At 47.8% G+C, this 24282-nt stretch overlaps 3 protein-coding genes across 7 annotated transcripts in view; 1 reads left to right on the top strand and 2 right to left on the bottom strand.

Moving 5' to 3' along the window:
* Positions 1-5550, top strand: part of DSCAML1 (DS cell adhesion molecule like 1) — a 164653-nt gene extending 159103 nt beyond the window's left edge. For all 3 annotated transcript variants that reach the window (XM_083713365.1, XM_083713364.1, XM_083713363.1), the window contains 6 exons: positions 259-289; positions 638-756; positions 1330-1482; positions 2979-3173; positions 3653-3964; positions 4519-5550. In XM_083713365.1, coding sequence (XP_083569491.1) covers positions 259-289; positions 638-756; positions 1330-1482; positions 2979-3173; positions 3653-3964; positions 4519-5009 — 1301 coding nt within the window. In that variant the 3' untranslated portion in view covers positions 5010-5550. The remainder of the gene's footprint in view (positions 1-258; positions 290-637; positions 757-1329; positions 1483-2978; positions 3174-3652; positions 3965-4518) is intronic.
* LOC310832206 (uncharacterized protein) lies at positions 5048-11337 on the bottom strand. Its single transcript, XM_083713872.1, has 4 exons — positions 10748-11337; positions 9828-9938; positions 8986-9037; positions 5048-6729 (listed from the first exon to the last, which is right to left on the bottom strand). The coding sequence occupies exons 1-4, from the start codon at positions 10799-10801 to the stop codon at positions 6611-6613; spliced, it is 336 nt and encodes a 111-aa protein (XP_083569998.1). The 5' UTR covers positions 10802-11337; the 3' UTR covers positions 5048-6610.
* Positions 11338-11475: 138 nt separating this feature from the next.
* Positions 11476-24282, bottom strand: part of CEP164 (centrosomal protein 164) — a 38341-nt gene continuing 25534 nt past the window's right edge. For 2 of the 3 annotated variants that reach the window (XM_083713369.1, XM_083713371.1), the window contains 9 exons: positions 24036-24165; positions 22289-22350; positions 21854-22061; positions 20959-21063; positions 19690-19804; positions 15908-16261; positions 14747-14813; positions 13797-13904; positions 11476-12904 (listed from right to left, as the gene is read on the bottom strand). In XM_083713369.1, coding sequence (XP_083569495.1) covers positions 12805-12904; positions 13797-13904; positions 14747-14813; positions 15908-16261; positions 19690-19804; positions 20959-21063; positions 21854-22061; positions 22289-22350; positions 24036-24165 — 1249 coding nt within the window. In that variant the 3' untranslated portion in view covers positions 11476-12804. The remainder of the gene's footprint in view (positions 12905-13796; positions 13905-14746; positions 14814-15907; positions 16262-19689; positions 19805-20958; positions 21064-21853; positions 22062-22288; positions 22351-24035; positions 24166-24282) is intronic. The other variant, XM_083713370.1, reaches the window with a different exon arrangement.

Raw genomic sequence — 24282 nt, 5'->3', positions numbered from 1 at the left:
AGGGATCTCAGCGCTCCTCCCACAAATGATTGTAAAGTATTTTTGGGGTTATTTCAGGCAGAATATGGCCACTATGGCCTTTGGAATCCTTTTTTTTGGGGGGGGGGGGCTTAGTTTTGCCAAGTTGCAAAGGGTTCAAGCCCTAGAGGAGCAGCTGGGGTTTGGGGTGGAGTGGGTTTGGGGTGGGGAAAGACACATGACTTTGCCTTTTTCCAGTGTCTCCACTCATAAACAGCTACTCTTTCCCCCTTCTTGCAGATGCCAAAAGTTTGGCTGAAATGCTCATCAGGTGGGTATTGACAGGAATCTGTTTAGCACAACACTCTTGTAAGACGCATACATTGGTAGCTTCTGGACTTGATGCTCTCACAAACTTTTCTGCATGGGGCGAGGGTGTAGTCCCACTTCACTTAGGTCCTCTTACCTGCATGGGCCCAAGTTTCCCCCACAGTTGAATCAGGCCTTCTTCCTGGTCTGAAGAACCATATGAGCACCATATAACAGGGACTGTTGCAGCCTCTTGCCTCAGTCAGGAAGCTGGCCACCTCCTGTTCATATGAGATGTTTCAAGGCAAGGCTGCAGGAAGGGTTTACCCAGCCCCACTTCATGGTTGCTCTTTGCCTTTCTTCTTTGCAGTAAGAATAACCGGAGTTTTGACACGCCAGTGAAGGGGCCCCCGCAGGGCCCTCGACTGCATATTGACATTCCCCGTGTTCAACTCCTCATTGAGGACAAGGAAGGAATCAAGCAGATAGGTGAGCTCCCAGACCTCAGCAGCCATTTGCGGCAGGTTTTCCCTGGTGAGGTCTTGAAAGGTCACATGCTGGACTGTAAGTTCCTTTTTTGCATCTTGCTCTGGTCACTGTCTGTCCCTGGTCCAGAGTATGGCTTCCTCTGGCTTCCTGAGGCCGATTGCCTTTGACCTGTGTGCAGGCTCCGCCCCAACAAAGCAAGGGCTGTTTGAAACTAGCACTGCAGTTTCTCCTCCTGCCAAACCTATAGGATGGGACTAGATTCAGGTAGGTAGCTGTGTTGGTCGGACACAGTAGAAATATATAAAAATAATAATTGAATTGTCCAGTAGCACCTTAGAGACCAACTAAGTTTGTTCTTGGTATGAACTTTTGTGTGCATGAAATATATATATTTCTATAGGATGGGAGTAGGCAAAGCCTCACACTGCACCCTGGGCAATGGGAAGAGACAAGGCTCAGCAATTTGCAGTGGATCTTTGCATGTGGCTGAGGCATACACAGCTGTCTCAAAAAGTGGGCTTTCTAACACCAATTTTAAGATGCAAGCTCACTTTCCGAACTCCTTTTCCGTAGGAGATGACAAGGCAACCATCCCAGTGACGGACACAGAATTCAACCAAGCTGTGAACCCACAGAGCTTCTGCACTGGCGTTTCCCTGCACCATCCAGCACTCATTCAGAACACAGGACCCCTAATAGACATGTCTGATATTCGCCCTGGCACTAGTAAGTACTGGAGGACAGCTTCAACAGCCAACCTCTTCTACCTCTGCTCTAGCCCCAGCTGGACCAAACATGAGAAAGGCTCACAATGTCCTATCAAGTAGCAAATGTGGGCCACAGTTCAGATCAAGTGTTTCCAATATCAGGCACCACTAAGGCCTTGTTAGGACTTGTGGCAATGTCAGCAGTGGGGAAGGAAGTCCCTCTGACCTAACCTATGTTAAGTCTGTATATTGCACCTTGGGTTTCTAACATGGTGCCTGTAGGGTGGAATCACTGGAGTGGCACTTCACTAAGGAAGCCAGCCAGGTAGGTGGAAGTTTCAGGTAGCAAACAGGCTAAGGAACGTTGCCAATCCCTAACACAATTTCTGCACAAATGGCTTTTTACAAGACGGGAGCAGGCATGTCAGATGTCAATGGCAGACTACTCCAAAAAGCATATTAAGCAGAACTCTAGGCTGAAGGGGCCATCTAGAAGGTAGGCATGCATGCATTAGCCACACTCCTCGTGATCCACCCTGGGACTTTGCCTTCAATTTCTTACCACAGTCAACTTGGTGCGGAAAAAGCTTTTAAGCTGTCTGCCTTACCGGGCTCTGGAAGGCTCTTGTGAGATCTCAGATGGCTCCAGGAGATCTTTGCCTTGCGTGGGGCACAAGGCAGGGACGGTTGCACAGCAGCAGCTCCAGGTTTGCTCTATCCATGATTGTGGCTTTGCACACACACCCCTGGAACGTAAACCACCCCCCGAGTTGTAAGCCTGTTGTACATGAAACCTTAAGAGTACAGGAAAAATGGGATGGCTGTGGTATTGCTGTAGTTAAGTCTTTTGAAAATGATGCAAGATCAGGAGTGGGGGATCTGTGGGGAGCCTCCAGCTCTTGCTAGGCTACAACTCTTATCATCCCTAACCATTGGCCATGCTGGCTGCCAGGGCTGATGGGAGTATGTGGCATCTGGAGGGCTGTAGGCTCCCCACCCCAGTGTAGGAAATACCTTTTAAATATATTGTTTAGTCGTTTAGTCGTGTCTGACTCTTCGTGAGCCCATGGACCAGAGCATGCCAGGCACTCCTGTCTTCCACTGCCTCCCGCAGTTTGGTCAGACTCATGTTGGTAGCTTCGAGAACACTGTCCATCTCATCCTCTTTTGTCCCCTTCTCCTTGTGCCCTCAATCTTTCCCAGCATCAGGGTCTTTTCCAGGGAGTCTTCTCTTCTCATGAGGTGGCCAAAGTATTGGAGCCACAGCTTCAGGATCTGGACTTCCAGTGAGCACTCAGGGCTGATTTCTTCAAAGATAGTGCAGCACAAATTATTGGGCCTGATGAAAAGCTAGTTAAATCGAACATCACCTACCACAGACTTGCATAAATATGATCTCACTGCAGCGGCAGACTATGGAAGCAACAGCAGCACAGTGGCAGAATCAAGTTCTACATTGGGAGTACCTGTCTGTGTTTGCAGAGCCTAAGTGGTGCTCATTCTCTCCTCTTCCAGATCCGGTTTCCAGGAAAAGTGTGAAGTCTGCACACAGTACCAGAAACAGATACTCCAGCCAGTGGACCCTCACCAAGTGTCAGGCCTCCACCCCAGCACGGACCCTCACCTCTGACTGGAGGACAGTTGGCTCCCAGCATGGCATCACGGTGACAGAAAGCGACAGTTACAGTGCCAGCTTATCCCAGGATACAGGTGAGTCAAGACAAGCACATGGACTACAGAGCATGCCTCTTCTGGGGAATAAATACAGGCCCTCCTCTCTTGTTCTGGAGCCAAGCCCCACTGTCTCAGCACCTCCACGGAGAGTGGGGCTGGGTGATAACTGGTTTTCAACACTATATATTACCATGTCTGAAATAAGGATGGAGCTAGGTAGAGGCATTGGCCGGTTTCACGGTTTTCCCCTCATTGTGATTTTTGCACATACAAAATCATGTTTTGCAGTATATTGTCAGGTGAATATATTGGTTTTGGATATACCACCCAGCCCTGAAGAAACACAGGCGTTTTTTGCCCCAACCTCAGGGATGCATTCCTCAGTTTCCAAATAATCTTGCCACACCCAGGAAGAGGTGACTAGAGTACCATGGAACTTCTCCCATGGGTGCACTGACAGGGTCTCCCATTTTCACCCTGGTTCTTTAACTCCTACTTTCTCCTTGCTTCCTTAGACAAAGGGCGGAACAGCATGGTCTCCACAGAGAGCGCCTCCTCCACTTACGAGGAGCTGGCACGCGCCTACGAACATGCCAAGCTGGAGGAGCAGCTGCAGCACGCCAAGTTTGAGATCACCGAGTGCTTCATCTCTGACAGCTCCTCTGACCAGATGACCACAGGCACCAACGAGAACGCCGACAGCATGACCTCCATGAGCACCCCATCGGAGCCCGGCATCTGCCGCTTCACGGCCTCCCCGCCCAAGCCGCAGGACAGCGACCGCGGCAAGGGGGTAGCTGTGCCCATCCCTCACAGAGCAAATAAAAGTAAGTACTAGGCAACTGCAGTCTTGGGTGCTGCTCCTGTCCTGAAATGGAGAGCATTATAGAGACGGCTGCACTGAATGAGAGAAAGGTGTGGGCAGTTGTGTAGCCCAAGCATCCCCAACCTGCGCCCCTCCAGATGTTTTGGCCTACAATTCCCATGATCCCTAGCTAACAGGACTAGTGGTCAGGGATGATGGGAATTGTAGTCCAAGATATCTGGAGGGCCGGAGGTTGGGGATGCCTGGTGTTGCCCATAATCCTCAGAGCTGTAGGCAGAGGATGCTGTTCTCAAATAGACTGTCCTCTGCCGTAACATTTCTTGTTTCAGCAGCATCCCTCCCCCAGTTGCTACCATGGCCCTTGCACCAAAGTGAGGGGTTTCTTGGCAGCCACTGTTCCTTCACTCATAGCCGGTCTTGACGGACAGGGCTGCTTGTTCCCCTTCCGCTTGTGTTCTCCCCTGAATGTGGTCTGGGCTTTGCAGGCTTCCAAGCGCTTGACAGAGCACGTTCCGACTGAAAGCTGCCTTTCCTTTCACCCTCTTCTTTCTGCAGGCGACTACTGCAACCTGCCTTTGTACATGAAATCCGAAACTTTCTTCCGCAAGCCAGACCTTCATGACCCATGCCCAGTAGTGCCGCCCCGCGAGGCCTCCATCCGGAACCTGGCCCGGGCCTACCACACGCAGGCCAGGCACCTAACGTTAGACCCCAGCAGCAAAGCCTTGGCTGTTCCCCATGTGAGTGCAACCACGACTACCTTACCTCAGCGGACTCTGGCCATGCCTGGCTCAGCAAGTGCTGCTCCTCCTCCTCCTGCCGCCGCCGCTGCTGCTGCTGTCGCCACCACCACGGCTACTGCGCCCGTAGCTGCCCCTGCCTCAAGCACTGAACCTGCTGCTGCTCCCAGTGCTGAGCCACGTTTGCCTCCCCACACCAAAATGGGGGGGTCTAGAGACTCGCTACTAGAAATGAGCACCTCTGGTATAGGGAGGTCCCAGAAACAGGGAGCTGGCGCCTACTCAAAATCCTATACACTGGTGTAGCAATGGACACAAGACAACACAGACTTTTACTCTTTTCCTGAGTTATTTATATTGAAATAAAAGAAGCTCTTGTACAGAATGGACTTTTTTTTGTATAAATGAAACTATTTTCTTCTTCTCCAAACCTGAGGGGGGAAATCAGCCAAGGGTGCAAAGCATTTGGTAATCTTTTTCACTGAAGGTTTTGCTGTTTCACATTGTCTTTGAAGAGAGCACAGAAGTAGACTGTGTGGCTCTCTTCTCTCCCCCTATCAAGCAACCCTGTTGGTTTTGAAGAGACTCCTTTGAGACACTGCATGTTGTTTTACTGTTTGGAAAACCATAGGATTTGCTTCAAGTTGCATCTGCCTCTGTGTTAATACATTTTTATATAAGAACAAAAAGCCAGCAGTGTGCAATAAAAGTTATGTTTCTATAACATCAGAGCCCTTTGTTTGCGGTGGGGCCAGATCCATAATGGCATGCAATGCAGGGCAGTCAAGAACTCTCTTGAATGTGGAAAAAGATCACACAAGGTGGGGTATCCATAGAGTTACATGGGGGGAAAATAACTTCCCTTTTATGACAGCAGTAATGTCTGCAGAAGAGAAGGAAACTGTCAGAAGGGACACTATAGCATAAGAGCTCTCGCTGTTCTAGAGTTTACTTGACCCAGAGGTATGCCCTGTAGTTCTTTACCTGCACAGTTATTGCAGGTAAAAAAGCTAGCATGTGAACTCGCACACATGAAGCAGTTTGTAGTTTTATACAAACACCTTCTCTTAAACATTACCAGCTATTCAAAAGCTCAGATTAAATTCCACCTGCCTTAGAAATGCCGTTTCCCTTTCTAAAATACAAAGCAAGTAAAATCCAGCTTGTCTAAAGGGGCTAGCTATACAGCACAAAGAGGCAACATGCCACCATTTGCTTCCTGGAAATAGAGCCAGCTCTTCTGATGGGCAGGTGCCAACAAAGGACAAATGACCATCAGTCTTGGTTTTTTGTTTCTACAGAAGGTACAGGGGAGTTTATACAGCAGGCACCTAAATTGTATTAAGCTAGTCCTGCTTACTAGCCACTAAGTTTCACGGGGCATGAAGGTTTACACGCAACAAGATGGCAGTGGTGCAAGACAGTGTCAAATTGAACAGGGCTATGTTCCAAAAACCCATTTTAGAAGAGTTTCCCTTAGTTCCATAGCAGAGGGCCAACCTCCTGCCCCAGATATGGCGCTCTGCCACCCTCCACTCAAGGAGGGTAAACATTTATCCTCTTCTTTCACTGTGCTGTAGCCCATCCTTAACCAAAGCTCTGCACCTAAGCACCAATTTGCAATAAAACCTCACCTAGAAAGCCATCAGCAAATGTGGCACAAGGCCATCCCCATCCAGCAGTTGTCTTACTCACAAAGTGGTCAGGGCCCCTCATGTGTGATTTAGAGACTGCAACACGTTTTTAGAGGACGGCAGAAAACTTCAAGACACTCGGCTATACAGAAAAGCTGTCCAAAAGTTGAGTAAAGACAGGCTTTACTAGCACACGAGGGTCTTTCCCCCTTTCACCCCACCCACCCCTTTCTCCAAAACCCATGCTTCTCTTGCTTCCAAATATGCTGGCTTCTACTTTCCATGCTTGTGTTGGTGATATTTACGATAGTGAGTCTGGATGGTCACAGCTGCCCTCTCGGTTGGATCACTCACTTCTTCGCTCCTGCTGCTGGACACAGGGCTGGAGTCACCTAGGGATACAAGGGAAGGACAGCTCACTAGGAGAAAGGGCATTGCCGGTGAAATCAGAGCAGCCAACACCACCTGGGCCAGGATGGAGAAGGCAGAGAACAAGCCAGAACTGAAGAGGTGAAGTGCAGCTGGGAGCAGAGATGCAGTGTGTGTCCCTGCCGTATTTGGATGTTCATGGTAATGATTACGTGAGGCAGGAGAGTGGGCAGAGCTCTCACATCCCACCCACAGCATCCATGCGCTTGGGAGCATGTCTGCAGTGAGGGCTTGCCAAGGATCATGGACTGCCCTTGCTCCTGCGAGACAACACCTGGAGCATTCAGGCTGTCCTTGTAAACTGAAATGCCGAGGGCATGCAGTGGGTTGCCCCTGCTGCTGAGATGTTCCTGAAAGTCCAAGGCACTACTCTTGCCTCACACAATGACCAGTGTGCATCATCTCCCAGCCAGCTGCCCTACAGGAAAGCTGCTCTCTGCCTAAAACTGTCTGGCTCGGGAGAGGTTGGCTGAACACCCTCACCCTGCAAGCGACACAATGGAGGTAGCAAAGCAACGAGATGGCAGACAGAGCAGAGCATTTTAGTGTAACGCTTACGTCGTTCATTGTCCTTGCAAAGAATGGGTGCTTATCCAAGTCCCCCTTCAATGTCATGGTTGAAGGTGTTTTTCTAGGCTATAGCTAGGCCCCAGAGACAGCTCTAGAAAAGGTGGTGTGCTCATGTATGATCTGTGGGGCTGGGAGGCCTCCAACTTTAGCACCTGAGGTGAGGAGGGCTCTAATACCAGCAGGTGACTGGAGACCAGCCCCGCCAGAATGCAGATCTGCAGCATGAACTGCACAGCCACGCGTATTAGGAGCAGATGGTGCTGCCGAGAAAAGCAAAAACAAAGCAGGTGCTCTTTGTGCTTTCGCCCCCAAAAGGGGGGAGGGAGGGGAAGCCTGGAATGCAATACCTTAAGCGTCTTCCCACCTCCAGCTGTACAGAATATACTACTGTTGTTGTTATTATTATTATTATTAAGCATCTGTTTGTCGCTTTTCACAAAAGAATCTCAAAGCAACTTAATAACCAGACAAAATACAAACAGGTAAAATCAATTAAAAGACAACACTCTGCAAAAAAATTGTAAACTCCCGGTGTCTGAAGGTAGGCTTGTTTTGGGAAGGAGACATTCTGGCAAAGCCCTTCAGTAGTATAGCTGCTTCCCACCTAGTGCAGAGACTACGCTGCAATTGGCCAAGCAAAGAAGCTCCTCTCGCCTTTTCCTATTCCGAGCTCAAGTCTGCTATGGTGCGGGCAGCCTAGTTCATGGCATAGGGCTGCCTCCTTGGCTTCTTGTACAAGGTAGCTGTGCGATGCAGGATGCCAAAGTAGAATAGACTCCTCTATAACCACACTCCAATTTGGAGTGATCACCCAAAGCCAGGTCTGTATCATTCTTCTGGGGACAAAGGTTGTTTCCTGCAAAGTGTTTGACTCCAGGCCCTGCCTTGTTGCACTCAGTCTTCCTGCACCCATGCAGTTATCAGTGTAGCAAGGCCAAGCTCTCCCCTTCCCTTAAAAAAGTATGCAACTTCACAAAAAGCCCATCACGCCAAAGCATGGCAGGAGCAGAAGTAATCACCCACTATCAAGGGGGAAGGGGGAGTAAAAATATGGAATTTAGTGACATCAACTCAAGAGACCTGACTAGCTTGTTCACCAGTGTTTTGTTAAAAAACAACAACAACAACCTTACTCTTTAATTTTCTCTGTGGACATTACAAATTTAATCTCATTTGGTCACTTGCAGAAAAAGAGTGCATTCTCTGCACCCGCCATTCCAGCTCACCACCTCTAATCCGATTATCATGCAAGAGGCACTGAGAATAGCAACATGAAAAGCCTATTTGCTCAGGACATGACTTTGAACCATGGCTGCAAATTGTCCAGCTATACCAAAGGGGGTGCGAGGTGTTGCCACAGGCATTGTGGGGCGGGCAGGGAGATGTCTCATGGCGGAGGGAAGCATCTGAATGCACAAAGTGTGTGTGTGTTTGGGGGCGGGGGAAGAATCCAGCACGGTCTGAATAGATCCACTGATTGAGATAAATGCTGGATGAAAGCAGTGTGTGTGTGTGTGTTGAGGGGGGGGGTGCCTGCTTTTTTATTTTTTATTTAAAGAGAGGCTCCTTCATACACCAAAAGCAGTGGCAGGCTAGTTAGAAATCCCCGCACTCAGTGCCTGTTGACCTTGAGTTTGCAGCACTCTCACCTCTTCGTCCTGCGACCCCGTAGATATTGTTCTGCCGAGAACACCCACCTTTCTGGAAAGAAGAAGCAAAGTCTAAACAGACAGACAAGGGGGGACTCAGCCAAAGGGGCCAGCATGATCACTGCTGGCCAGTCTTGCTCCAGAGAAGTGCACAAGCAGAGCAAGATGAAAAGAGCCACCCCCATTGTATGACCCCGCAGCATTTAGCAGCCGGAAAGCTGCATGTCACCAACCTGGGTAGTAGCTGCTGATAACAGATGTTCCTGAGCATGAATTAGTTTGACCCCGTTACAAAGGGACCCCGGGGAGAGGCCTCTGGTGGCACTTCCCTTTATTAAGTCTGGTTATTGAAGCAATCCCAGAATCAACTGCTGAGTACAAGTTTCAAGCAAGCTGGAAACAAGACCCAAGTGGGTTTGGTCTGGTTTTCGCTCAGGGTTAAAAATCACTGTTGCTGCAGCAACATGGACCAAGAGAGTCTTCATGCATATTCATGCATGAACAGTTCCATTTTCTGCCTTAAGAACTGCCTTAAGGGGGGGGGGTGAGCCACAATAGCTACTGTGCTGCAACTAGCAGCATCCTCTTCTGTACTTCTTCCTCTTCTGTAGCCCCCTCCCCCCCCCAAGAGGGCCTATTCCTCTTCCTTCTCTTGGCTTTCATTTGCAGCATTTCCCTCCAAATATCCCGACACCTTTCCAGGAACTGAGCCTTTGTCTCTCTTGCCCTTCTCTTTGCATCCATCTTCATCAGACAGAGGAGCCAACCCAAGTTTGAAAGGGAACAGCCATGCTCATTTCCAAAGCCTCCAGTGGCCGTCACTAGTAGGAAAAGACACATACCCCACTGTCTCTGCTGGCACGGCGACCCGGAGTCACACACTGGACCTGCCATGGCAAGGGCTGGTGGACAAGGTAGGGCAGCGGCTCCTCCTGGAACAGGCTGTTGCCAAGCTGGGCAGAAGGCAGAAGAGTACAGGTTCATATTAAGCGAAACCAGGGCTCCACCTTGTCCCTTCCCCTCCAACATACCCCCTACTTTTACCCATTTACAGGTGTCACTATCACGAGGGACCCCCATGTTTCAGAAGACAAAGAAACCACAGTGCCCAGTCCAGAATCTCCTGGTGCAGCAGAAAAATAGAAGCAGTCCTACCATTTATGGGACTGCAATTTCAGCATCGATTCCTGACAACAAAGGGTCCCTGAGTGCCCAGCACCTCGAGGCCTCTCTGGCAGAGTCTCCTCTTGGGCCACAGAGGCAAGCCCATCTACACGGGATTTAGCAAGAGCCAGACAAGAGGGAAGCTGGGCTCCAAGGCAGCGCCTGGACTCTCAAGCAAGTCATCCAGATGGGAAGCAGCAAACTCTTCTTCCTGCAACTTGGAAGCTTGGGCCAGCCAGAGGCTTGCAGTTTGTGCAAAAGCTCCAGTAAGGAGGTGGCATGGCCCTGCAGCTGCTGGAGCCCCCCACCTCAGCAGCCCATATCAAGCTGCCCCACTTGCTCCTCTGCTGGCATCACACATGGTACTTCTGGGCTACACCCAGCTTGCAATAGATAAAATTCCTAGAATGAAGCCTCGAGCTCCAGCTTTCAGGAATGCCATGCTGGATAGAACCGGCACCCTCCTTTCTAGTAACATCACAGCAAAACTAATCCCCCCTCCCATGCCCAAATAAACCACAGGGAAGGGAACCATCTTCTGCTTTGCTTTCTGCCATTACTTCCTAAGGCCTTGCTATAGAATCAAAGAAGTACTGACCTGACCCAATGCTTTCACCATGAAATAAAGTGCTGTCATCAATGTCCCCAGCATGGTGGGAGAAGTCAAGAGGCCCCCCACAGAAGGCCAGCGTGCCCCAGGTCAGTCCGTGATGAGCCACACTCCTGGTGCGTCAACAGGGCCAGCCGCTGCCAAATGTCCTAATGAGCTTAGAGAGAAGGCCTGTCCTATTTGAAAAACCTGCTGCCCTTGGGAGCCTCTAATCCCCAAACACTTAGGCCCAAAGAGCGTCACGTTCCCATTCACTCTCTGTCTCGCACACACATGGAGAGCACTGGGCAGGGATTAGGAGTCAAGAGGGAGGCTTGTGGTTTTATTTGCTTTCCCGGGGATTGCACTCCGAGCAAGGGGCTGCATTGCCACTGAAAACAGAGGAAGCGTACAAAAAAAATCTGCCAATAAAGGGATTCTCTATCTTTGGCTTATCAGATTCCGTAGCCAGCAAAAGGGCAGTGTGGTTTGAGTGCATTTCACATTTTCAGACGTTTGTGGATGTAGCTATCGGTAACAGCAACTTGCTCCTCCGTCACCATCCTCCATGAGGGCTTCTGCATTGACTGCGGAACAGAAATCTGGCAGCTAGAAAAGTGGAAGGCTCAAGAAACAGTGAGTGGATGGGGGATACCAGGTGAAAGGACAGAAGGGGGAGAAAATACCCACTAGATCTAATGCAGTGGAGAAAAAAAGGGGCAAAACCAACACAGATGTACAAGCGTCCATTTAATTGGTATACAAAATACAGCCAGTAGCTGACGGCCTACACCAGTTCTCTTGCCATAACACACACTTTGACACAAGACAAGGATGTAAGCCCTTTCTATTGCCTGGGTACACTCCAGAAGGGGACCCTCATAAAGCTATAAGGTGCTGTGAAGGAACCACAGGAGAGCAGCAGGACAACTCGCAGCAGAGATCTGCATGGAGAAATGTCAGGAACGGAGGGAAGAGAATGGAGAGGAGCCCCTGGGCATGCTGAGCGTGGGTGTTGCTGGAGCACCAGCTCTAGGGGCATGCTGCCCTCTTTGTGCCTTAAAAGCCAGAGCCAGCTGGAACCTCAAAAGTAAGACAGCAGCCAGACATCTGGCCTAAAAAAATGAGGGACACACACAAGATTAAATTTTCCGGAGGAAGCTTCGGCAAAGAGCTTCCACTACTTTCAGTAGTGGAGTTCACATGTGGCCGCTGCCCACCTGATTTTGTGGCTCCAGCACAAGAACATGTGGCTCTGGCACCAGCTAGGAATACAGGAGAGCCCCTCTTGTAGCCCTCAGCAGCGTTTGCCCAGCCAGCTCTGCTGCTTGAAAAGCTAGAAAACCTGAGCAGTGAAGGGAGCCTGCGAGACCCAATGAAAACTGGAAGATTCGGCAAACTAGGAAATTCAAGTGCAACCAGCTGTTCTTGCCTGCTTCAGCATCCGCTGCTCTCCGCCCTCGTAAGAGTTGCAAACGGCTCACCCAAGCCCAAAGTAGGATATCTGGGGCTGGCTGGCTGTGTGTGTGTGTGTGTGTGTGTGTGTGTGTGTTGCAGCTTTGGAAGACAAGACTTGCTTCAGATAAAAATCTTTTGGAATAGAAGCCAATAGCCAGAAGACACTGTTGCATTCAGGACTGGGAGAGGCAGAAGCAGCAGCACAGGCCAAGCAGCTCAAGGCTTCAAGGTTTTGCCATTTTGCTGTTCATGCTCTCAGGCACTGTCCTCCTCTGAGAAATTATCACCTCCTTCCCTCAAGGAAAGTGATTTCACCTCCCGGGCACTTCCTTGGGTTAACAGAAGACCAACCAGAAAGCTACTGGTTAATAACGCTTTGATTGTTTTCCCTACTGAATTCATGGCCTGTCTTGTGCATTTGGACCAGGCAAATCTCCTGCAGCTGCCCTTCTCTTCAAAGAGCCAGGCTCGATGGCCCGGATACGGCTCAAGAAAGCAGGCAAGGAGGCTGCCAGGTACAGGGGGAAATGCCATGTATTGTCAAGCAGGGAGAACTCCCAAGTCTTTGCTGCTGGGAACTGCCTTTCAGCTGGACTTCGCCCAGTGGTTCAGAAGTTGTAGACCTCGAGTCGGTTGCTCTTGTCCAGTCTGAGCTGCAGCAAACCAGTGCTGCTGGTCAAGGGCTTTGAGGGACTTGGCAGGAGAGGGCTGACGGTCTGGGTGAAGGAAAAGCCCAAGAACAAAGCAGAGGGGACCAGAGGCTGAGGATGCATTCCACTCATGACAAAGGTGATGTAGCTCAGCAATCCTTAACAGTGGTGGTTGACTGCATAGGAGTGCCAGAAACTGCTACAGGAAGCCACGAGAGGCAGCTCAGACTGCGCCCTCTGCTATCAAGAAATTAATTCCCTGCTTACCCCCCCCCGCCCCCGCTATACTGCTTTAGAAGGCTCAAGGTGATGTGCACAATGCAATAAAAATGGTTTAACTTTAAAACAGCACCAAGTAGACACCCAGCTGGGAATGACAAAAATGTCCACATTTGCTTTTCAGAAAGTGCAGATCGTGGGATTCCACAGAACAGGGCCACACTAAAAGACCTGCTGCGAGTTATTGTGGAGCAGGCTGCTGATCTCTTGGGAACCTTTAAGAAAAACTCTTCTGCAGTGACAGCAGTGACCTACTGGGTATTATAAGAGATAAGGCAGCCTGTCAGGTAGCCTAGTCCTGAGTTGTATAGGGCCTTACATGCTAGCACCAAAACGTTGAACTTGGCCCAGTAGCAGGCTGGGAGCCATTGCAAGTCCCGCAAGCAAGGCACTATATGCTTGTTCTGCAGCAGCTCAACCAACCTCAAGGATAGCCTCGCAGAGTTCATTGTAGTAATCCAACCTTGAGGTTACCAATATATGGAAAACTGTGGTCAAGTACAGACTGAATGTATAGCTGGGTTGTTAAACACCCACCCATATAGATGGGTTCAAACATCGTTTCTGCAGGCTCTCTGTTTCTTTGGGGAGGTTGCTAAAGTTTGAGCAGGCAACTAAGTGCTTTGAGGTTCTGGTCCTAAGAGAGAGGCCAGGCAAGAACAAAAGGATACACTCTGGAATCCTGCTTGAAGCTTTCTAGCCATTTCTTGTTGGCTTCGATCATGCTCTGGATGTTCGGCTTCTCTGCCCCACGGCGTTGGAGCAGGCGGACTTGCTCACTGTCAAGAAGCAGAAGGGTGCGGGGGGGGGGGGGGATGAATAATGATCAGAAGAATGGTCCTTCTGGATCAGGCCAGTGGCCCACCTAGTCTGACATCCTGTTCTCACAGTAGCCAACAAGAATCAACCAAGTGCCCTCAAAATGTAGGTATCAAGGAGCACCCTAATAATGAGGTAGTGCAGCAGTCAAGCACGGTGGTGGTGGAGGAGGTGGTTAGGGAGAATGATACATCCTAGTGGACTGTTCAAGCCACTGCTCTCTCCAAGAAATGTGCTGCTGGCCCTTTCAGATACAAGGTGTTCCCACTTCCCCTAATGTGAAGGGAAGGGGGAAGAAGGGTATTTCACAAGACAAAATGATTCTTCTAGAACAGGGTGTAGTGCCTTAGAACAGGGATGTCCAACAGGTCGATCACAATCTACTGGTAGATCCCTGTCAAGTTTTGGTGGATCGCAGTCGATCTCTGGCTCCCTTTCCTTAACGTCGCTAAAACTGACTCCTGCCATGCCCCCTCAGCTCCCCCTCCATTGTTGCATGATCTCTGGAAGGGAAGACAGAGCTTTCTCTATGCCGCTGTTTTGATCCATAGTCATCTTTTTGTGAGTGACTTTACCCCTTTGTCCCTTGCCTTTAACCCCAGAAAAACAGAACTCCTCCCCACCCCACCCCCCTAAAAAAGCTCAACAACCTTCAGATGAACCCCCGCAAAACAGGGATAGATCACTGCTAGTTTTAATTCTGAAAGTAGATAGCAGTTTCTTGAGAGTTGGGCTCCCCTGCTTAGAATATCCAACTATTTAGCCTGACTGGCCAGTTGTCAGCAGTATAAAAATGCCTTACCCAGGTGACACGTAGCCCAGCGTGCCATCCAGAGGTCCAGGACTTCCAGAGGACAAAGGGAACTTGCCTGAAACAGAAGAGAGCATCAGTTTTTAGCTCAACATGGGACTGCCAGGCTACCACTGCCCTGCCACTTGCCGTGCATGCGCATGGGTCAGAAGCAACTCCTGCTTTCCCTCTTAAGGGGAGATGAAGCAGGGCATTCAAGGACCTCCAAGGGTCTCTGCAGGGTGCAGGGCTGGCTTGTCAAGTGACTCCTCTGTCTGGGAGGGGCTCTCAAGCTCCCAGGCTGAACAGAAAAGAGCAAAAAGTTCTCTTGCAAACAAGTTGGTCACCTAATGAAACAAAAACCGTAAAAAATGGCAAATGCAGTTCAATGTAAGCTGATGTAAAGTGATGGATACCGGGTCAAAAATTCCTAATTTCACATATATATTTCTGGAGTCTGAACTGGCAGTAACTAACCAGGAATGGGGACGCAGGTGGCGCTGTGGGTTAAACCACAGAGCATAGGACTTGCCGATCAGAAGGTCAGTGGTTCGAATCCCCGCGACAGGGTGAGCTCCCGTTGCTCGGTCCCTGCTCTGCCAACCTAGCAGTTCAAAAGCACCTCAAAGTGCAAGTAGATGAATAGGTACCACTCCGGCAGGAAGGTAAACGGCGTTTCCGTGCCCTGCTCTGGTTCGCCAGAAGCGGCTTAGTCATGCTGGCCACATGACCCGGAAGCTGTATGCCGGCTCCCTCATCCAATAAAGCGAGATGAGCGCTGCAACCCCAGAGTCGCCCATGACTGGACCTAATGGTCAGGGGTCCCTTTACATTTAACCAGGAATGAGACCTTGGGGCCATAGTGGATAGCTCAATGAAGATGTCAATCTGGTGTGCAGGAGCCGTGCAAAAGGCAAATTCTATGTTAGGCCCCATTAGCAAAGGGACTGAAAAATGAAACAGCCAGTATCACATTTCCCCTTTGGAAACGAAGATCTCAGGCATTAGGTGTTGCTGCTGCATTCAAAAACCAAAGAAAGAGACCTCTCTCTCCCTGCACCTCTGCCCTAAACCCCCTCCACTCCATGTATATTTGCAATTTCCCATTGGCTCAAAACTGCCATTAGGACCCTCTGAATACTCCAAAAGAACAAAACGCTGACACATTCTCACCTGGGAAATACTTGCGCCACTTTTCCATCAGCATGGCGTCCACTGACTGGCCTGCCGGAGCAGAGGGGCTGGGACCTGAGCCAGCCCAGACCCACTGGGGGATAGTGTTGGGTACAGACGGTGTGGCAGAATGGGAATCTGCCAGAGGGTTACAGGTAGCTATGGGAACTCTATCTCTAGGCAATGTGGAGGCGGGACCCTGGGTGGAAGTGAAGAGGGGAAGCGGCTGGTTGCAGAAGGAACTCAGGTGCTGGAGGACAACCATCAGGTCACTGGTGAGGCGCTGCAGCGAGTTGGCCAGGTACTGGATCTCATCAAAGGGGAGGAACTGGTGGTCCATTTTCATGTCAGCCACTATGGGGAGAGAGGTAGAGAGAGAGTGACATAGCTAGAGACTATGCAGTAGAGAACCTTTTCACCTGCAAGTCTGAAACCAACCCACAGCTCACACACGACAGGCCGAGTCAAAGTAGTTCACCCCATCCCTGGACAAAAGAGGCAAGGTTAGACTTTATCGTGGCTTCCTAGGATAGGTGTGCAAAGCTCAGTAGCCAAGTGAGAATGTGCTTAGTGATGTTAAATTCTCAAGAATATTCTTGATTAATGAGAATATTACAGAATTTTCATTTAAAGTAGAATATTCATTTTAAAGCACTGAAAATGATATAATTTTAATGCATTGAAAATGATATAATTAGTTAATATACATGTTAATTCATGGGTAAACTTGTTCAGATGGCAACCAAAAACTGTACAGATACTTTTATTCAATGGGGCAATGCAGCAAATTCACATTCTTTGATTTTTTTTTGCACCAAACTTGAAATTGAAAATTCAATGTAAATGACTCACATTAATCACTAAGCCTGCCACTAACGAACCACAGAGAAAATATATAAGCAGAAGCCTACTTGTCACTTGCAAATATCAAATTAAAAAGTAAAACATGTCTTATAGTTAAAGTTAAACCATGCTAAGTTGATGGCACCAGTAATTGTCATGTTAAGGTTTGGTATAAGAAAACTCAGTAGTTAAATCATATTTTATTCTTCCATTAGAACAGGTACATGTTATAGGATAAGTAAAAAAATACAATTGGCATGTTAATGTTTGATACAAGTAAATCCAGTAATAGGCTATCTTGTGCTTCTAATAGGTCTAACGGCCCAATCGCCTTCTAAATCCAGCCCACAGATGGTCCAGGAATCACCATGTTTTTATATTAGTAGAATGTGTCCTTTTATTTAAAATGCAACTCTGGGTTATTTGTGGGGCATAGAAATTCATTCCTTTCCCCCCCTTTTCAACATATAGTCCGCCCCCCCCCCCCCAAGGTCTGAAAAAGTTTGCTGACCCCCGCTCTAATGCTTAATAACTGTTGGTGATTAAACTCAGTTTGATAAACAAATCTATATGCATACTATAAAAAAGAAGCCATTAATATTAAATATATTATCATTATATGATAATATATTTCAGTATGTCAGTCTCTGTTAAATGGCACCTTGTATCATTGAATGGCACTGCAAAAAACCAGTTACTGGTACTAAATAAAAATATAGAAACGTCAACTGTTTAAATCAAGGCCACCTCACATGCTGTTGCACATAACTGTATAGGCCTAGGTACTTTAAGTGTATAAAGCATTAAAGCTACTTACTGTAAAAAAATAATAATCACAGTGTATGGCCAAGGGTATAGAATTGCTAAGAATAAGGTCACACCAAAATAGAAAAAAGGCTATTACATATAGTTGAAATACATAAAAATTCAAATGTTCATCGAATTAAATGAATAGAATTTTTAAAACTAGAAAAGAAAAGAAAAAGTTTTCTGCAGCTCACATTTCAGAATTGCCAATGGTAAATGACAGACACAATGCTCAGTAATGTACCGTATTTTTCGCTCTATAACACGCACCAGACCATAACACGCACATAGTTTTTAGAGGAGGAAAACAAGAAAAAAAATATTCTAAATGAAACAGTGGATGTATGATTTTTGTGGTTCATGCTGTGGCCACAGACAGGTGATCTGACAGTGAGTTTGGAGTAGCCCAATGCAAAAATCCTGAGGATCCATGTGGATCCATGCTTTGTAACCACGTTTTTGCACCACTGTGACCCTAGGCAACAGTGGGTGCGTGATTTTTTTGGTGCAAGATGTAGCCATGGACATGCTATGTGATCTGATGGTGAATTTGGGGTGACCCAATGCAAAAATCCTGAGGATCCATTTGGATCCGTGCTTTGTAACCACGTTTTTGCACCACTGTGACTCTAGGCAACAGTGGGTGCGTGATTTTTTTGGTGCAAGATGTAGCCATGGACATGCTATGTGATCTGATGGTGAATTTGGGGTGCCCCAATGCAAAAATCCTGAGGATCCATGTGGATCCGTGCTTTGTAACCATGTTTTTGCACCACTGTGACCCTAGGCAACAGTGGGTGCGTGATTTTTCTGGTGCAGGCTGTAGCCATGGACATGCTATGTGATCTGATGGTGAATTTGGGGTGACCCAGTACAAAGATCCTGTGGATCCATGCTTTGTAACCACGTTTTTGCACCATTGCAGCCCCAGACAACAGTGGGTGCGTGATTTTTTTGGTACAGACTGTAGCCATGGACATGTAATGTGATCTGATGGTGAATTTGGGGTGACCCAATGCAAAAATCCTGAGGATCCATGTGGACCCGTGCTTTGTCACCACTTTTTAAATGGGGAGGGAAGGAAAAATACAGAAGGGACAAGAAGCACAAGAGGGGTATGTGGAGAAGCAGCTGGCTAAGAATGCAGGGGAGGAGTTTAACGGGGTGGGGGGGAGGAAAGGAAGGCAAAAGTCCCCCCCCAAGCCAGCCCCCCCCTCTCTCTCTCCGACCTGCATGTTTTTCGGCTGCCTGCGAGTCCCTAGAGCACGGAGAGGAGGAGGTGGTGGGCTGGAGCCTGCACGCAGTGTGACTAGGAAAGAATTAGAAGGAAGGACTCGATCCTTTCCTTAACCCTCTGCTTGCCAGCAGGGCAGGGGATTCCCTGCTCTTTGTTGAGTTTGAGCAAACGCAGCAACAGAAGCGGGTGGGCAGTAAGACCCTGAGGCAGAATGCAGGAAAGCAGCAGCTTCTGCCTTCCCTCCGCCCAACCGCCCGATCTTATTTTTGCCTGATTTTTGCCTATTTTTGCCCCTGCGCTCCGGCGAGTCAGCTCCAGGGACCACACATTCGCTCAATAACACGCACAGACATTTCCCCTTACTTTTTAGGAGAAAAAATCTGCGTGTTATAGAGCGAAATTTACGGTAATTGGATAAAAAAAAATCATTATTCATTGCTTACACTGGCAATATCACAACTTGACTTATTATTTACTAGATTTTTAAAATGTGGGTTGTAAAACTGGTTCTTACATTAGAATTTACAGTTGGTGGAGAATATTCTTCATAGAATTTTCTAGCAGAGAATATTCTCACCTCATATCATGAAATGTGCTGACCCCAAAATGCCACACGGCATTTCTGGTCACCCCAGGAGAGCAGAAGGGAGGGAGTGCTGACAAAATGGAAGGCAACACCTCCCAGTTGAGAGGCTGAGACCTGGGGCAGGGCAAGAGGAAGGGAAAGCACCAGACCCATTTCACCGCCAAAGGAACTTCTAACATGTTTCCCTCTAAAACACAGCTAGTTAGGGGGCACCTGACAGATGGCAGGTTGGTGTAAAATGGGCAAAAAGACACTGAATGCTGGTACTGTGATGCCGCTCAGAGCATTTTCGAAAAAACGAACTCTTACCTTTGCGGAGAGGTTCATCCGTGTTCATCACACCGCTGGTGTCTTCCGAGTCAGTGACATCAAAGGTCACCACCTTCTTGCAGGCCATTCCCTTCAGTGTATCTTCATCAGAGAGCTGGGGGAAGGGAAGAGGATTTCCTTACTACTCTAGTGAGCACTTCCTGCCAGCTAGAAGGCAAAGCAGAGGCTCCAGGGCCAACTTTTCCAAGCAGTCAGGAAAAAGGATGCAAACTCAGGTTCTCACAACTAACGTGTCTCTTCCCCTGCTCCTTATTATTTAAATATTCGCTTTATATTTCCATTTTATTTTGCTCCATTGAAATGTTTCCCATAAAAACCATTATAAAATGACCAGCTTAACTTGTCCCTTACTCACAAATTCTACTTTTCCTTATGAGGAATTATTGGATTGAACCCTTGGACGGGGGTTCAAGGTGTCTGGCAGAAGTAGGGATGGAAACTCTCTCCCTACCCCCAGAGGATAGATCCTAAAAGCTACTCCCCATTTTGGACTTTTCCAGGACACACTCACAAAGCAGGAGTGCTCTGGGGCTCCTGTCCTGCTTCTGGGTTTCCCAGAGGCATCTGGTCATACATCTGGTCATACACTGTTAGAACAGGATGTTGGACTAGATGGGCCACTGGCCTCTTCCTGTTCTTCTACAAGCTGAACTCCATGCTATTCCAGGAAGGTTGGAAGACAAAGATGGCCACTGGTTGGTCCAAAGATAGCAGGCACCCCTATTAGGTAAAGGTAAAGGACCCCTGACAGTGAAGTCCAGTCGCAAACGACTCTGGGGTTGTGGCACTCATCTCGCTTTACTGGCCGAGGGAGCCGACGTTTGTCCACACACGGTTTTTCAGAGTCACGTGGCCAGCATGACTAAGCTGCTTCTGGCGAAACCAGAGCAGCGCACAGAAACACCGTTTACCTTTACTGACGTGCTTTCAAACTGCTAGGTTGGCAGGAGTTAGGACCGAACAACGGGAGCTCACCCAGTTCTGGGGATTCGAACCACCAACCTTCCGATTGGCAAGCCCTAGGCTCAGTGGTTTAGACCACAGTGCCACCCACGTCAGAAAGCACAAATGGAACCAGAGTGGCTCAAGCACCCCCAGGGGATTTACACCCTGGAAAGCAGCTAAGGTTCCTTCCCAAAACAATCCTGGCAAGATCTTGGACCAGTTGCTTCAGTGGGCTCTACTCCTGACACCTCTTTTCCACTCTGGCTTGCAAGAAAAGACATGGATCAAGCAATGTGGAGATACCTCTTCCAGCGAGGACATCAGCTGACTCAGCACTTCCTCGGTCTGCTTCACCAGCCCTTTCCCCTTCTGCATGGTGGTGTTCATCTCATCCAGCGTCTTCTCTTCCTGGGGAGGAGGAACCATCTCGTTATTTTTCAGCATCAGCACTGCTGACAATGGCAGTGAAAGAACCAACATATGCCGTTTGATTTCCCCCCGGCCTTAAAAAGTGTGTTTTGAGCTAGTTTTAACTCTGCCACGATTTTAATTTTCTGCTGCTTTTTTATTTCACTTAGTATTGTTTGCATTGTGCCTTGAGAGTGGACAAACAAACAAACAAGTAAGAATGGTGAAATGCCAAGGCCAAAATGAAACACACAGTGTTGTCTCAGAATGGGGATAAATTGGAGAGAGAAGCCAGGTTTTTGCAACACACAGTGAGGATTTGTGAATGTTATACAACAATATTTTAATTGTCAGATTTTGCCGGGTGATTTTATTGTACTGAACCTTTCAGATTTTTTGTCTATATGACAATAAATGAAACACACAAGGTTTATGGGAACCCTATGGGTGCAAACAGCCACACAGCTCCTGCTCTACGGCTTGCTTCCACCTCCCTGTTCCATACCTCCCTGACTTGCAGCAGAACGGCTACTGCCAAAGAGCTGCTTTAATTCCTCCAAGAGGCAAATGCCAAGATGGGCACAGGCGTGCACATCCACCACACTGTAAGACAGTCTTCCCTTCCAACCAATTCTCTTTGGAGAATAGCACAAATCCAGCTTGTCTACCGTGCTGGAGTCCAGGAGGGAGGGTCAGTCTGTGTCCCCCCACCCACCCTGTAAGGTTGACCACCACTACCCAGCAGGCTTAATCAGAATCAGGCCATTTTTTCCCCAGGGCTGCAACTCACCGTTTCCAGGCTCTTGCATACGCCATCCAGCCGCTGGAAGCGTCCAAAGTCTTGAGCGGTCCCTGGTGCCTTCTGCGGGTCGAAAGACCAATGCTGCTTTGCTGCTCTCAAGGCAGTTTGCCTTCTGTGCATGGAGCGAGTATTGCGCACCAAGAACTCCTTGGCTGTCTTCAAGGTAGCTCCTTCGGCAAAAACAGTGCGCTGCACCCTGCAGGGAGGGAAGATTTGAGCAAGGCTTCTTGACGGGTCCCAAGGAACAACAAGCCACTTTCCTTCAACTCTGAAGTAGCCCATGCTATGTGGGGCTCTCAGAGAACAGGACCATCAGACTCCCATGAGGAGGCCAACCAGCCAAACCCCACAGCTTTGCCCTCAACAACTGTCCAAGCAGCACATTCGGCTCCTCATGGAGCATCACAGGTTTCCTTCACTTACTGTTCCAGAAGGACACTCTTTTCTTCATTGCCCTTTGAAGTCGACATCTCTCCAGGGGAGGGCTGGAGGGTTTAATGATTATTAAAGTCTGTTAATTAACAGGCAAATAAATGCTGAACCCCATTCTGCCCACAGAAAATGATGGCACCTGGGACCAAAATTATGCAATCATCAACAACAAGGTGGACCTAGATTTCAAATTGGGCCAACAATTATTTGAGAACACAGCTCATTCCCAAAGTTCATCCTCTTCTATCCATCATTGCAGTTGTAAATCACATTTGAGCCCCAATTCTCTGGAGCCTGCGAAGCATTGGATGAAATTGCCTCCTTTCAGGGATGGAGAAAAGACCCTCTCTTCCTTAGTGTTACTTTACACATTTACATGGAATCTTCCTTGGGGACTTCTAAAAATCCATGCATAACAATGGCACATAAATAATGATCTCACTACTAAAACCCTTGGATAGGACATTCTGCCACTATAAATTTCATTTTCAAAGAGCTCACAAGTCTGCTGTCACTGATAACTGAAACCAACACATTTTAAGAATACTGGCATTAGTGAGCAATTATTGCTATTTATTTATTAAAATTTGCATTTGTTTAGATCTCTTTACAACAACTATATAACATTATGCCATACGCTCAGTATATTAGTTACAACCATTTCATCAGTTCTATACTGATACCAAATCAAAATAGTATCGTGTTCTGCTGAAAACTCTGAACTGGCCTCCCATAACTGTTCATTCTAATGAATAAAATAACTATTTAAAATATCTCAAATCTTTTTCAGCTAATGATGTACTGTTGAAACAGTACCACTTCACTAAAGCCTGGCAATGGTGATCCATATAGCTATCAGCATATGTGATACCAAAACAACCAACCTTTCTTATCTAGTACTTTATGTTTTTAAAGTCAGATCCTGTTATTTCTCTGATGGTAGCATTACTTTCCTCCCAAAATTCCTTTATCAAACTGCTGTCCCACCCAAATGTGGGCAGAACTACCTTTTACCGATTCAGACATTATAGAAAACATTATTGAGAATCTTACTGGCATATAATATACCACCTATGTATGGTTTTATAAAAAGCTACCTTTAATGTTGCACCTATCAAATGCTCTGACCCATATTCACACATCCAATTCCACTTTCCCTCTGGTATGGTATGATTAAGCAATTTCCCCCCCCCCCATTTGTGTGTGATTGAAGATGCAACAATATTGTCTATTATATAACCTGACAATGATGTCTCAATCCCAAATTGCTCTGCTATCTAAGGGCAAGTGTCCCTAAGTACCTGAAACCTCTGTGTTAATGCAACTAATATTACTGCTTAATAACAGTTCAATATTGGAAACCAAAATTCAACTTCTCCTATTACCTAAATACATTAAATCAAAATTTGAGTCTCGGCACCATAAAATCCCAAAACTATTTATTTCAGATTAGATATTGGGATTGGGTCCCTAACCAACCATGTTAAAAAATGAAAGAATAGATATTTGGGGTAGTTATTTCATCTTCACAACTCCCATCCTCCCAACCCAAGAACTGGTTATTATTTATACACTTGTTTGCATCATATGGACAAGAATTATGTCACTGAAGAGGATGGAGCTGCACATCATTCATTCCCACTACAAATCCAAGTCCAAGTTCTGGACCTGAAAACTAGGTCAATAGTAAGGACTGGCTCCACTTCCCCACCCAACACACCAGCAATACTCCACTGACCGCTTGGGCACTCTCTTTCAGGTCCTCAACCCGGAGGGCTTCCTCCTTTTTCTCTGGAGACATCTTGCTGCTTTCCACCTCCACCTTATTCAGCAGCTCTTGCCTGCTCTCGATGGCTGTCTCCAGCTCACTATAAACAGCACAGGGAGAGAGATAAAGCACAAGCACACGACAGCTAGAACTGCATGCAGTTCCACCTGGCATTGAGCTCTGGTAGATCCTCACTCAAAACCTGTGGGCTAAAGGT

Source organism: Podarcis gaigeae (genome assembly GCF_964106915.1).
Source record: "Podarcis gaigeae genome assembly, chromosome: 15".
Lineage (NCBI taxonomy): Eukaryota > Metazoa > Chordata > Lepidosauria > Squamata > Lacertidae > Podarcis > Podarcis gaigeae.
The sequence above is the reverse complement of the archived record's forward strand: the minus strand, read 5'-3'. Positions and strand labels throughout refer to the sequence as shown.